Source organism: Takifugu flavidus, chromosome 9 (assembly GCF_003711565.1).
Source record: "Takifugu flavidus isolate HTHZ2018 chromosome 9, ASM371156v2, whole genome shotgun sequence".
Classification (NCBI taxonomy): Eukaryota; Metazoa; Chordata; class Actinopteri; order Tetraodontiformes; family Tetraodontidae; genus Takifugu; species Takifugu flavidus.
In genome coordinates this window covers 12,247,160-12,262,084 of record NC_079528.1, presented here as the reverse complement: position 1 = coordinate 12,262,084, position 14,925 = coordinate 12,247,160, and the positions used below count along the sequence as shown (strand labels likewise).

At 42.5% G+C, this 14,925-nt stretch overlaps 1 protein-coding gene across 9 annotated transcripts in view; it reads left to right on the top strand.

Moving 5' to 3' along the window:
• dlg3 (discs, large homolog 3 (Drosophila)) overlaps positions 1-14,925 on the top strand; it is a 53,856-nt gene that overhangs the window by 18,071 nt on the left and 20,860 nt on the right. For all 9 annotated transcript variants that reach the window (XM_057042629.1, XM_057042624.1, XM_057042631.1 and 6 more), the window contains 3 exons: positions 12,483-12,536; positions 13,605-13,655; positions 14,733-14,857. In XM_057042629.1, the coding sequence (XP_056898609.1) occupies positions 12,483-12,536; positions 13,605-13,655; positions 14,733-14,857 (230 nt within the window). The remainder of the gene's footprint in view (positions 1-12,482; positions 12,537-13,604; positions 13,656-14,732; positions 14,858-14,925) is intronic.

Genomic DNA, 14,925 nt, shown 5'->3' with positions numbered 1-14,925 from the left:
CAGCATTACCCCCGAGTCACATAATATTTAATCTCTTTGGATCCTGCTCTAACATGATGTAGTGACATTTCCTCTTCACCCAACACTGCAAAAATTCAGTAGGAGGTGAAAACAAGCTGAAACAGTGTAATTACTCCCAGATATTCATCTGCATCATAGCAGTATTCCACAGAACACTGAGAAATGTTTTCAAAGCGTACAGACAAGTGCTTCACAGTCTTGTTTTTTAAGAAAACATGCATTACTGAAGATTATTTCAAGCATTATTTAGCATATTTACGCTGTGTGCAGACAGAAAACATGTTGGTCATGCATAAATGCAGGCCTTTAATGTGCATAACCAATCTTACAGTCTGTACTAAAACACATTTCTGAAAGCTGGACTACTCCAGCCAGATAATGCACTTGGTTGTCGGGCTACTGGTATTTGCTAAACAAATTCACCAGGACTGGCACTCTGTACGCAACCTGAGCTTTGCATCGTACACAGGTTACGTTCAAAAATAAGTGTGGAACAAACAGAAAAAGAAATAGAACAAGATGAGGAAAACAGTATTATTAGGAGGAACCTACCTGACCTTCACCACTTGACAAGCTAGTATGCTACTAGCTAAGTAGTTTAGCAATTGTTTATTCTATGATGTCATAGGTCACTGGTAAAGGTCATGTATTAGTGAGTTATGTTATGTCCTGTCTAGTTGGTCAATAGTTTCTATCAAGCAACAGCCGTCACATGACTAAATTCACCAAATGACCGGAGTTGAACTCTTAAACCGGAAATCCTCAACAATTTGTAACAAAGACATTTCTTCCCCCAAAAGTGTTTCTTGCCCATGGAAAGTTGTGGGTAAAGGGAGGCTGGTGAATCATGGGAAATGCACTATGAAACAAGCGAGACAAGGTACACTGCAATATTTATATGCACTTTGACAAAACTTTGCCTTTTATGCTTGGTAAGAGCGGGTGGGGAGGGTGCGTCTGGGGAAAAGGCCAGTGAGATGATGACGTGAGCATTCAAGAGAGACTTTTAACAACCCAGACACGATTGTGGGGGCCAGAGAGCTTCTGTGATGAGGAGCTGCTGTAGCTGTGACCCTGGAACAAAATCTGCTGTTATTATATATCTAAAATCCAGGAACCGGTCACAGCAATGTGGCTGCAGCCATGTTGATTCAAATAGGCTTCCATACAGTTAAGAGTGGCAGTCTAAGCTTCAGACTGTGTGCGAGTGGAGGCGTGCCCCCTGCTGGAAACCCAGGCCACTGTGCCCCTCTGATCCATATGGTCATTGTTAGACGCCAGGGCTGAACCCGTATCAGCTCGCCTGGACTGTTCAGGCTCCTACTGCCAGCTCAGGGAGGGGAGGAGGGAAGAAAGGCGGAGGGAGGGGCGCGCTGTTTGTTTGCTTGGCTGCTTTTGTTTTATTTAGGGGTTTTTGCTGATCACAGTAGCGACTGGCCCAGAAATGTGAGCGTGTTGTGCAGGGCAGAGTGGACTCCTGATTCAGCAATGGAAGCTTCAGATTCTCTCTGAAAGTGTGACAAATGCAGGACCTGTAGCGTGGCCCTCTGTGACAGGAAGCAGACATTTCCAGTGTTTTGCTGTTTTTATTTGAAGTTTTTATTTTATCGTATTTTCCAAGAATTCTCAGCAAGGGGTGCCAAGCTCCATCCCCCACATGCTGCCGTGGAACATGTGTAAATCCAGCCAATCCCGGAGTAGAGCTGCGGCCTAAACTTTCTGACTCCTCTTCCTTTTCGTGGAGGAGTGTGGGAGCTTTAAACAGCACTTATAATGATGTTTTTTCCTTTTAGTCATCCAGCGCTCTGCATGAGCTGTTATTTTGATAACGCTTTACACTAAGATATACGGTAGTGTTTAGTTTAAGAAAGAACACGTCCTGATGTAGAGTAATTAATACAAGTATTAATATACTTACATCAGTGGTTCAGTAGTTTATTATTAAATGATAACAATCAGCTGTGGAGAGACCTGAACCCAGGGCCATAAATATTATAGTATTATCTGCATTTCCACCACAGTACCGGTAATATCCTCAGGAGAGTAATAGCCAACACTTTGCTGTTTGTGTTTTTTTAATTGTGTTGAACAGTCAGTGAAACCCGAAACGTCCTGCTCGTGTGTGCATTATATTAAGAGGCTTCCCGTGGCTCAAAGCGTATAATCTCCCTGTTTTAAATGGCCGTTTAATTTGAAACATCTGAGGTGGCATTAAGTTGGTAACTAAAAACAAATGGAATTAAGACTTTTTTTAAATATATGGAGCTGTATTGTTGAAATATTTGCAGCAGAGGGATGATATGTAATACAGATGGGATGTGCCATTACATTGTTTAAACCTCTATGTGAAATATTTGCATTGTTTAACTTCTTTATATGTGTTTACCACATTATGACATGATGTTATTGAATGCCATTGGTAGGTGTTTGGGCCTTCATAAGAATATCTTAACCCCTATAACCGCACTGTCACTAGCGATTACTTGGTTTCAGCTTTATGATTTGATAATTAACAAAGTACTCCAAGTTAATAGTGAGCAAAAATTCTCTCACAATCACAAATTAAAACACAGATATTCATTACTGGATTCAGGGGACTACTCTCTGACTACTGGGTGATTTCTTAAAACACATTTGTGCATCATTTGGACTCCTATTGTATTTTCTAAACAAACAATTGTAACATTTTACTTTAAATGTCTGTGCCTACATACAGTATGTATATGCAGCAGGGACGTAGACACACCTGTGTTAACTGGACATGTGGTCATTGCTGAGTCTGAGGTGGCCAAGTGTTTGGTTCTAAGATCATCGTACACCCTCGCCCACTCCTGTGTGTGTGTGTTTGGGGGGGCATTTGGCTGAGCGGTGCATTTCTCACCATGTGTAGCTGCTCTGAGAGCCATCTCTGTCTAATGCATTATCCAAGCAGCCCTTCAGCCATTTGGTCTGGACTCTGATTTGTGTGTGTGTGTGTGTGTGTGTGCGTGTGTGTGTGTGTGTGTGTGTTCATATCTATCATCCTACGATGCCCTTCTCTTTACCTCTTTTTTTTAATACGCTGCATGAATCAAAGACTGCAGCAGAACCGCGGCAACAGCGACTTCAAACATCTGTTCCACACGCATCAAAGCTGCTGTGCTGAAGATGTGTAGCGATGCTTTACATTAATGTCAAACTAATAATTGTTTCAAAGCTAGTTTGATAAGACCTGCCATAAAGCTGTAGAACCTCTGAGCCATCAGATCTGCTAAATACTAATAAAAAATAATATAAAAGCATGTACATTCTAAATATAAAGCCTCTAGTAATGGCAGTTAATGGGTGGAGCCTGTCTGCATGTGAAGTAAACATATTATATAGATAGAGGAGGCTGCAGTAATTTACAGTACGTTTGGTTCACATAGACTTCCTCTCTCCCCCATGGTGGCAAATGTTTTATAGACAGTCGGTTGTATGCATAAAGATCTCTGAGATCTCGTGCTGTTAAATATGTAAAGATATCTTAAATATGAAGGTGATATCTGAAAGGCCTCGTCTCAAAGTCAAATACAGAGGGATGAAGGCATCTACATTCTCTCACTCTCTTATGGACATAAACAAAATAAGCAGTCCCAGCCCAATATATTGCTTTTTATTACACTGTTGAGTACATATCTGCCTGGAAATTGCTTTTATGGATTTATTACTTTCCTTATTCACCGTTTGTGTGTCTGTGCACTTTCTTTGACTCACACTGCAGCCCAAAAGTCGCCAGTGGAGACCAAACCACAGGAAACAGCGTGATGTAGCATAAAGTGTAGTTGCCGGCCACACTTTCACTCTTGTAATGATGATGTATTGTCATTTACAGCTGCTGTTACTATCTTTTAGGATTTGGCATGTCAGCTTTGTGCGCTGACTCTTCTGATTGTGCGTGGGATTTGGGTAATTGAGTTTATCTTTGAGTGGCAGGCATGTACAAATATATATACTGTATTTAGAGTGTGTGTGTGTGTGTGTGGGGGGGGGGGGGGGTGGGTGGGGGGGTTGGGTTTTAAGTACCAGTAAACTGAGAAATGCAGAACTGCAAATTATTGCCATTTTCTTTGACATGCACATTCTGACCGACATTATACAACCAGAGTGTTTTCAACTGTAGTATTGAATAGGTTTCGCAAGATCTGATTAAAACACCCAGGCCGGTGTTTAAATTATTCATTACTTTTCCTTTGGCTACGGCCTCTTTTTCTAAGTCATCACTGTAAAAAAGAAGCTGCTCTCAAATGACTTTACTTGGTAAAATGAAGATACAGTAAATAAAAATGAAATCCCGCAGAGATGAGCCCTTCCCAAGCGTGCACGAGCGAGGGTCTTTTCAGGTGCCAGTTTACATGTTAGAAGGTAGGAGATGGAAAGAGAGACGAAGAGGTGAGGAAATGAGAGGTGTGGCGTAAAGAAAGAGAAGCCAGTGAAGAAGGGTGATGAAAGATGAGAGGAGGAGGAGGAGGAGGAATAGAGGGGGAGCGCGGCTCAGACTCAGCCCTGTGCGTTGCCATGGTGCAGGCTCAGTCAGAGCTGCACAGTAGCTTTGCTGCTCAGCTAGTTAATTACCCTCAGACTGCAGTGTTGACGTGCAGCGAGCCTCTTTTTCTCTGCTGCACCGACGTCGAGCATGAGTCAAGGGAAAATTTGCCCTTTTTTCTCATCCTGAAAAACGCATCTAAAATGCATTCCAGGATAAATGCGCGGTGAACAGTGCTACCGAGTCGGCTCTGCTGCATCAGCCACGCCACTCGTAATAAAAAGATCTCTTCCAGCCCAGAGCTTCATTTTCTGTTGACTGTCGCTGCTCACGACGGCCTGCAGATCCTGATCAGCCTGCTTATAAAACCCAATATGGGCCATTGTGGATTAATATTCACCATTAAAATTTTCAATTATGTAATCAGCCAAATCCGAGCCCTGCATATGCTCAGTGGAATATCTCAGCGGGCAGAGAGGGGGGGGAGGGGTGGTACAAAATGTGAAGAGTGATGCAACATGAGTCTGTGCACCTAGAATTCAGATAATTAGTGTGTCGGTTTGGCCACGGATCTTGTGTTTCTGCTGCTGCAACCAGATAAAAACTATAAAAAAGCTTTTGCTGTACGCACAACAGCGGCGTGTATTTTAGCATAGGCAAATAAATTGTTTTAATACTTCCTTTCCAAGGACTTATGTCCTTTAAAACAGGGAACAAATCAGATGTAGATTTGTGTCGTGTCTAGTAAACATTAGTCCAGTAAGGTGGATAATTCCTGCCAGAGATGTAAGAAAATCTGGGTCCACAACAGGGGTAGATTGACGGGGCTTTAAAACAATGCCCTGTTTTTTTCCACTGTGTTGTTTGGCACAAATACACCAGCATATGTATAAATGTGTTAGATATACTCACAAGTATCACATGGAAATTAGGGCCACAGCCCTCGTTTCTGTTGCCTTTCCCGCTGCCCCACTTCATGTAATTCTTCATTTTATCACCTTTATCAAACTCAGCCGACAAATAGTCTGTGAGTTAAACCTAAAAAAGATATAAAAATTCAATCTTACTGTCTTCAGTGAAATGCACACTGAGTTTCTTGACATTAGTCGTATTACTTTGATTCTAATATTGTTTAATACAGCTTCTAATATGTGAAATTACAGTGTTTATTGAATTGGTTATGACTAATGACGATATCATCTTTTCACTGGCATATCGGGAGGAGGTTAGATGAATATTGTTGCCATCCTGACTGGCACAGACATAAGTTAGCTCAGCATAAAAGCTGGGACCAGTGGGGAAATGCTGGCCTGGCACAGCGGTGTCGTCCAGATGCCAGTTAAATGGTATTAAGGAGAAAAATAGAAGCAATATTTCTCAGAATCAACTCAAGATTGTTGAGCAACTCTTGTGGCGGATGGCTTTCAGCGGCTGTTTGGGTTTCCTGGCTCAGTTTTTTTTAGAAATTGTACCCTTCTATTCACACACGATTTCAGATCGTGGTGGTTTTGCTCCCTTCCAAGCTGCTAACTGCTTTTACATCTTCTGGTTGATAGTCACACCATAATCTGCAGTTGTGCCACATTCCTATGTCAGAAAACCCATAAAAAGACATGGGCACCTCAGGACAGCTCCTTTTTTGTATTTCTGAGGACCTTTCCACCTCTGTAATATTAGCAGTGATATGAAACATGACTTTTTAACACATATGTAAAAGTTGGCTTGTGGATTCCTGGAATACCAAGACAACGATCACCAAGAGCATATTTACTCCAACTGTATCTCATATTGTATTTAGCATATTTAGCATACAGGAAACCAGTAGAATAACTCTCAAGCAGCTATAATGATCATCAGGTATGCTTAGATTATGTAATCCCCTTGGGCAAGGTCCCTGTTTAGCAGTCTAAACCGGGACTCCCAGACTTCCCTCTCCCCTCCAAGGGCCTTCAAGGAGGCCACATATTCTGAACCGTTCTTTGGCCTGTGAGCCACAACAACTGTGATAAACCTGTGTCAGACATGAAGACACAGGGAGGTGATCCTTTTGTACACTGAGGAGAACTTCTACTCAATAGCTGGGGAGCTAAAAGTGAGCCTACACCAGCTGGTCACCTCCTACTGTGGGCAGTAGAAGAGAGTCCAGCCTCTCTCAAGGACTTGGGGACCAGAACCCAGACTGTGCGTGGAGGTGAGTCTGGCTCTCTCTGGCCTGTACTGCACAACCCCCCCGCACTAGCTCAGGCTCTTTCCTCCCAGTGAGGTGACATTCCAGGTCCCCATGGCTATAGTCAGTGGGCAAAGACCCACCAGACACTCACCTGTGATCCCCGACCCCAGTCCAGGTTACATAACCTGCCTTCTTTTACTATTCTTCATCACCTGGGTATTCAGCCTCCGACAACATAGCTCCTGGGATCCCTTAGATGCTCAAACTTTCCAGGGAGGGGGTTTCCAATGTATTTCAAGGAGAGGAACCTTTTCCTCCATAATATGTTTTAAAGAACAAAGAGAAGAAAGTCAAGTTAAATTTGTTTGCATAAACTTGGAAAAAATCAGCCTTGCCTTGATAGGTTCAGCTCCTGGACCAGTGGTGCAGGTGCTGTCTGTAAAGTTTACACATTGAACAGAAAGTTAACACAAAGCTAACTGGACTGCAGGGTTCTTGTGCAGGAGCAGCTGGACTGGCAGTGACCCAACTCCACCCTGATGTTAAGTCCCTGACCAAACGTCCGGCTGAAATGAGTTGTCAATCATGACAAATGCATGCTTGTGCACCATGACAGTGGGTCAGCTCATGCTCCAGAACTCCCTCAGCTTTGTTAGAGGAGGCAACATGTAGCAGCCACCCCTGATTTGGAGGAAGCAGGGTGGACGGGCCCGGCACGGCAGCTGTTCTTCATTCTCACAGAACCATTGGTAATTTTCACTGAGGAGCTGCCGGCGTAAACTTGCATGTGGGTTTCGTTATGTTAAAAATGGAATCATGTCGTCATTTAACAGGATCACAACTGAGATAAATATATATATTTCTATATTTTTACATTCATTTATTTATTTTAAAAATCAAAACACCATATTAAACTGTGAAGAATCAACGTAGCCCTTTACACCACAGTGTAATCACTCAAGGATAATTCATGCATTTGGCACCTTCACACCATGCATAATGATCAGTTTCACGTCCAATTCCACAGTTCAACACAACCTCAATATTGTTTAATCTTTCTAAAAAGGTGCAGCTCGGTTTTAACTCTATATATTACAGGAGGAATACACAATCTAATGTCTTAATTCACCCCATGAATCGGCAGCAGGATTGTGCATCTTTCCCTTGTTGTTACACAATGCTGAATATTCATTACATATATACACTTGTTCCTCTGTGGCTAAACTTGTGAAGGTCAAACTAGTTAGCTTTCATTTGGAGCTGCTCAGCATGAAAGAGAAGGGAGCCAGTGCAGGGTGTGTATTATTATTTAAAGATGAGTGGAGAGTGCTGCTGAAAGCTGTGACATGGCTATTAAATATTGTTCCTGCATGCATGAGATTGCAATGTTTGTGTGTATTTATGGTAGTAGGGTCAGGATGGTCAAACGCAGCCGATAAATTAGAAGAAAATCGAGTTTTAATGGGGCAAACTAATTGATTTACCTTTGGCTGTGTAAGTTAAATAAACCTGAGTAAAGCCCATTCAATCGCCATGGTATTTTCCTTGTTACACAACATGATGCAGCTTTTGTTTCCTACAAAGAACATCACATTTCATCACAACAGCACCTGCAATTAGATGATCTCTTTCTGTCACATGTTCATCCTTTCTCAGATCAAACTGTCACTTAGTCTCTCACCTTGCTTCTCTCCTTCCCTCTTCCCTCCGGCAGAGGGGCCAACAGCGTGAATGAGATGTTGGGTGCATGGTAATTGAGTCAGTATTGATTGGACTGCAGCGTGGCCTATGGGAGCCAGGGGATGGGAGCAGCAACACAGACTGCGTCTGTAATCCCACATTCTGCAGAAAAACATCCAGGCAGCACAGCTAAAGGTTCAGGGGGGAAAAATCAGCACATTATGGGTTTTTTTGAGGGGGGGAGTGAATGTACTTCCTAGCACATTTTGTTCTCTGCTGTTTGCTGAGATGGTAGACCTTTCTTCAGCATTGGCTGTATCATTTGAGTGACTGGGTGCATCATCTGAGCAGGCCTGACTGTCATATTTCACTGTGATGTCGCCACTGAAGACTGAGCTGTTATGTCAGTGTGCCTGGTTAGCGAGGCACCGATGTGGAAATATTTGCTAAGGAGGAAGCGGTTATTGCCCTGTCAGCATGCCGTCACTGTGCACACGCTCAGCTCTCTTATGCCCCCCCCCCTTACCTACAGGAAGGTATTTAAAATGAAAGAAGTCAGGGGTTAAGCTGTCCTGAGGTGCAGCATCACTGTCATCTGCAGGGCTGCAGGATGCGTCTTTAAGTGAAACTCGTGATTTTGGGAACATACCCACATTTACGTATTTTATATACAAATTATAACTCATAAAAATAAACATTTGCAGTTTTGCATCAGTAATTTATCATTGTAAAAGGAATTTCAATGGATCTTGTTGATGGAAATCCCGTTTCTAAGAGTTATTCCAGTGCTGGAAGTTATAGAATTCTATTTTCACACTATTTTTTTTTCCAAATATATGTAAAAAAACAACAACACATTCAATCATAAATCATACACTGTGTAGCCAACATTCCGTCTACATACAATATGAAGTAAAAAATTAAAAGCAGCACACCCTGTTTCATGTGGATTAAACAAACAAGGATTATTGTTAAATTCAATGCTGTCAGGTGGATTCCAGCACAACTGTCCTAGCGTGAGGTTTCGATCTCGTGCTGATTAATGTGGTGTCTTTGTCTCGTATTTGGTGTGAAATTAAATGGACATATTCTCTAAACATTATATTACACTTGTGAACTGTGTGACTGCACTTAAATCCTGAACAGATCATATGTAATATAGAGTCAGGTGACTATGTCATCTCACCCTAGAATACTGTGCAAGCACTGGTTGCCAGTTTGGTTGCAGCTCATTGATACACGTCCATGGTGATGCTGAGAGACAAAGAGACAGACACCACTGTCTCCACTGACAGATAGGTTCTTTTGAACAGATGGGTGAATGATACAAGGAAGGGACGCTTGAAAGAACTGGAGCTGGCAACATTTCATCACTCTTGGTAGTCAGAAGGGACTTGTTGTAATAAACTCATGCTGGGAACACAATCTGGACTCATTGCCGTGTGTACAGGTCTGTGTCCACTCCACTTGTCTCCAGCCTCTGTTACTGGTATCCATTTTATGTGAACTCTGTTATAACCTTCAAAAATGACTGTGAAGGCTTTGGTTGAATTTCTATCGATGTGAATATAAGAGGATATGATCAAATGCCCAGGTGGGGTTATTGCTGCTTTAGTTGAGGTCATTTACCATACAATGTGGTCAGAGTATAAAGGAAAAAATTTACTCAGCAATTTTAGAAGGTCGTCCTAGATTGCTTCTGTCTACAATGTAAAATCCAGATACTGTGAGTTAATGTTTGTCCCTTACATGTCCTCCTGGGGGCCCATTATAGCACAGCCGAAAAAACCTCTAGAAAGCCATAAAGTGCTTGTCAGATCTTATTAGCGTCTTTAATCACCCATTTTCTTCATCTGGTCAGTAGGTTAACAGCAGAGGCAGAGCAGATCCTAAGGATGTGAGGTGATCCCACTTCATAGCAAACGTTAAACAGGTCCTGAGATGACTTGGGGATTATGTTCTCCGTTCCTTTTTATTTGCTTTTTATGTGAGATTAAAGATGGAGGGACTTCTTAGCGGCCTTTGGATACCGAAACTGAAACAGACTGTTCTGTATTTTAGCTGAACCTCTATCACTCTGAAAACTCGGTATCAATGACAGGTACTGCAGGCGTTCTTACTGTAACAGGTGTGTTTTTTGTCACATGTGGACTCAGTAGTAGGTCATGTTTTCCCATGTGTTGCCTTAAGGCGGTTTCCTGGCTGTATACTGTTTGTTTTCAGGGTTTTCACTCACATCATTCTGAAACTAACATGGCTGCTTTTGGCCGATAAGGATGCAAACGTTCAGCGTGAAACTGCCGGGTTTAGGACATGCGAACGCTACGCTTTGTAGTCTAAGATAAAGGCGGGGGGGCAGTAAAAGAGCAAAACCTCCACAAGAAATGTGCAAACACAAGCAGAGAGTCGAGCAGCTGTTAGTCCATATGCAGATTACAAACGAAAGGCTGATTGTGCTGACTGGGAGGGGGTGGACGTCGCAGCCACATCTGTCCAGAGCCATAGCACATCACCACCTAGTGAAACGGGTCAAACCTACAGCTCCTGTTTCACCATCAGGACTAAACCACATTACAGTGAAATAACAAATGAAATAATGCTACCAAAATTGTGGCGCAATTACATTTGATCCAATGATAATCAGGCTTTGTTTGACTTGATAGGCTCTTGGAGTGTTATTGCATTATAATACATACCAGCAAATATATGTTTAATGTAAATTAAAATGTTGTGCCTATTTCTTGTAACATCCCTGTCAAGGTCACATACTTCAGTATGCAACCAACTTTGGATTCAAAGAAACTTTAAAACTGATCAATTCTTTTAAAAAAAGGAGGCGTGGCCCCCCTTAATTGGGCCCATTCAATAAACCATTGCGCCCCCTATTGGCCGGTATATATGTATGTAACTTCATCTGGAGTGCCAGTGACTCCATAAGCAGTTAAATTTATGTCAGCAGTACCGGTATTTACTTTTGACAGTGCATCATGTAAAGTAGACTGCAATGTGATTAATGATGAATAGTTTCAGATGTTTGGATACAGGAAGCATCTGCATATGCTAACAAAGTCGTGAAGCGGTGGGGGTAAGACAGGGAGTCAATGATTTTGTCTTCCATGTTGGTCCCCGTGCAGCGTCGTCAGCACCTCCTCACCCACATCGCTCAATCAAATCAATAGAAAGCAGACAGCCAGAAGATGGTCATCAACCTGCACTTAAACCAGCATCTTGACACTTGCTGCTTCCTCTGAGGTGTCATGGCTTTTCAGGCCCTGCGCAGGCATGAAGTGGAAGAGCCAACACCAGGTGGAGCAACAGAGCCAAGTTGGGAAGTCAAATTATTATCAAAGCAATCCAAACACATATACGTATATATGGCTCATATAAAGCTCCAACCAAGCCAGTATGGTTCAATATGGTGGCAAGTGTAAAGGAACTATCGCACATGACCACCTGAGAATGCCAATGACAAACATTATTCATTAAGAAATTAATGTTAAATACAACAATGTGCTGAAAATATGTAAAAAGCTCATTAAAATATTTTGTTCAACTCATGGTCAACAGTAAACGTCATAGCAGCAATGGTTGCTGCTTTTGTCCTGCGTTATTAGTTTATTAGTGAATTCAAAAGGACTAGTTTATCAGTTTAACAGTCAGAAACCTGCCTGGAATGTTGACTGCCCCCTTGTCATGATAAATATCTTAAATTATGTTTCCCTTGCTTGTAAATTATTGCATATCTTGTACGCATCTGACATATACCAAATGATAAAATCATGCATATGGCTCGTGATCACGTATGATGGCATGTAAGTGTGTGAAATGGATGTGATAAAGGAGGGGGTGATGGGGGGTGTGTGGTTTTTTTTTTTTAAGCACAAAAACATATTGAGGTGAACGCAGGATGTGTGGCTGCAGTGGTTAATAAGCGGCGGTCTCCCGGCCCCAGTCCTCATTCTCAATCTGAGCCCCACGGAGATTCACCGACTGTTCCCATGGCGTCCGTTCACTTTGCTCCTGAGTGATAGTGTGTGTACCGCATTATGCCTGTGTGCTGCCAGCCTCACACACTGAGATAATGTGTGTATCTCTTCATATTCACAGGCTAACCCTCCCCCCATCATCGTCAACGCAGACTCACTAGATGCAGGCCCTTATGTAAGTATCTGTATCTGTCTCTCTTTCTCTGAACACTGTTTATCAATCCCATTCACACCCCCCCACCCCCCAGTGTGTGCGTGTCTCTGTGCACGTATGTGTCCGTGTATGTGTAAGAAAAAGGTGCCTCCTGCTCTCACCATTCTGTTTTCTGTTTGTGCCGTGTTGCTCCACATCCATTTTCTTCTTCACCCTCCCTGTTTTTGGCGAATGTGCATCCTTCCATTGTGCACGTAGTGTCTCAGTGCTTATCCTTCCTGACATAAGGAGACATGCTTTTTCATCTTGCTGCCACAAATCACAGTCACGGTGCTATTTTAGTTTAACTATTTAGTGCAACATCTGCTGAATGTGTGTTCTCTCTCTATATATTTTTGATCAATTTTTACAATATTTTTACAATGTTCGGTCTACAGTTCACCAAAGATCCATCAAACCAAAAACAGGACAGGAAGTCCTCTCCAACCCCATCCCCCCACTGCCTTTCCCCAAGTATTAGACTTACAGTGTTAAGGATATAAAATACATAGTTCAAAATACAAAATTCACAAGCCGGACAAAAGAAAATTAAAATAAATAAGAAAATGACAGAGGGCAGAACTGGCTGTTTATATCATCTGCCTTCACAAACAATCATCAACAAACATTAAGAAGGGTTGCTAAATATTATTAGATTTTCTGGTTGGTGTCTGATTTCCTCCAACTTTACGTGGAGCGTGAGTTCCCTAATCCAATGACTATATGTTGAAGGTGTTGGGTCTTTCCATTTCAATAATATCGGTTTCCACGAGAACAGAAAGCCAACACAGATCTTTCCTAGATCTGGACTACAGGATGAGAGGAGCTGGCTCCAGCTCTGTGCCAAACATCTTAGGTCTCAAAGAGCGGAGTGCTACAAGCTGCAAATCTTCGGACATGACCAGAACATTTGTAAAAGAGTGTTCTGTGTACTGTGGTCAATGCTCTCTGTGCTCCATCATGCGTATTCATGAAGTGTTCTCACATTATTATTATTCTGTGCTTCTCTTTCCCTTTGCTGTACATTCACACTTTTTTTTTTCTTGACAGGTAAATGGCAGCGACGGCATGTATAAATATGAAGAGATTATACTGGAGAGGGTGAGCTTGAAATCATTGCAACTCGGTTCTTTCCACCTTTAACATGTCATTGTTTGACGTATTCTCTTGACGACGGCTGGATTTCTCCCCACTAGGTGGTAGTAACAGCTAAGTGGGCTTAAGGAAAATGCGAGTCAAAGAAAAAAAGCTTCCTGCCTAAATCATACGTGATTTTGAGTGTTGGTGGAGTTATAGCTGTTACACCGCTGCATGAAGTATGTCTTACGGTGTATTAACAGAGAAGTGTCAGAGAGGTGCCATTTTATGGGGGGTTTCGACATAATCCTGTTGCTGATGTCATCAGCAGATGACAGAAATGTAAAGTGATCTCCTGTTCAATGGTTCAGCAGACATGGCTGTACTTGTCTGTGATAGCTTAGCGTGCAGTGGCAGAGCTTTAAGGTCTGCAAATCCAGTACGCTGCACCTCCAGACCTATGATAGATGTGCACGTTTAAAGTGACATTTCTCCATGCAAGAGGCCTCGGTGAAAAACACACCTCAAGTTCACACCTCAAAAGTTCTGTGGGTGTAAGACCCAGTCTATACCTCTAGACACCAGGACAGCACACTGGGATGCCTCAGCCTCCCTTTGTCCTAATTTGTTTTGACTGTTGCTCATTAATAATGGAAAATAATAAAGTGAGGACTCTCAGCTGTCTTGTTTGCTGCCTGTCTCTGTGGCCACGGCTGTCAGAGGCAGCGGTGCCCCTGGACCAGCTCTCAGGGCCGTGAACGACAGGCGATGGTAGCGCCTGTAGCGCGCGCCGAATAAGATGCTCTAAAATCTTACTTCTCAACTTTACACATTATATCCACTTTCTGCGAGGCATGACTAAGACTGAGGCATCAGCGAGCTTTGACTGAAAACACACTGCATTTTTGACATTATTTGTCACACACACACGCATATTAGGAAAAACACAAGTTCAAAGTGAGATATCTGTACATTTAGGAGACATATTGCGCTAACCTTGAGCCCGCCTTGAACCCCCTCACTTACCTCTGTCTATGTTTAATTGTGGTTTTCTTACTGTCCCTAATGAAATTTTGCACTGAAATTGCCTATTGTGTTCAGGGAAACTCTGGGCTGGGCTTCAGCATCGCAGGAGGTATTGACAATCCCCATATTCCAGATGATCCCGGGATTTTCATCACCAAGATTATCCCTGGAGGAGCAGCTGCCATGGATGGGAGGCTGGGGTAAGTCCCAAACACGTTTTATATTGTGGTTTAAATCAACACATGTATGGTTTTGCTTACATTGTTTC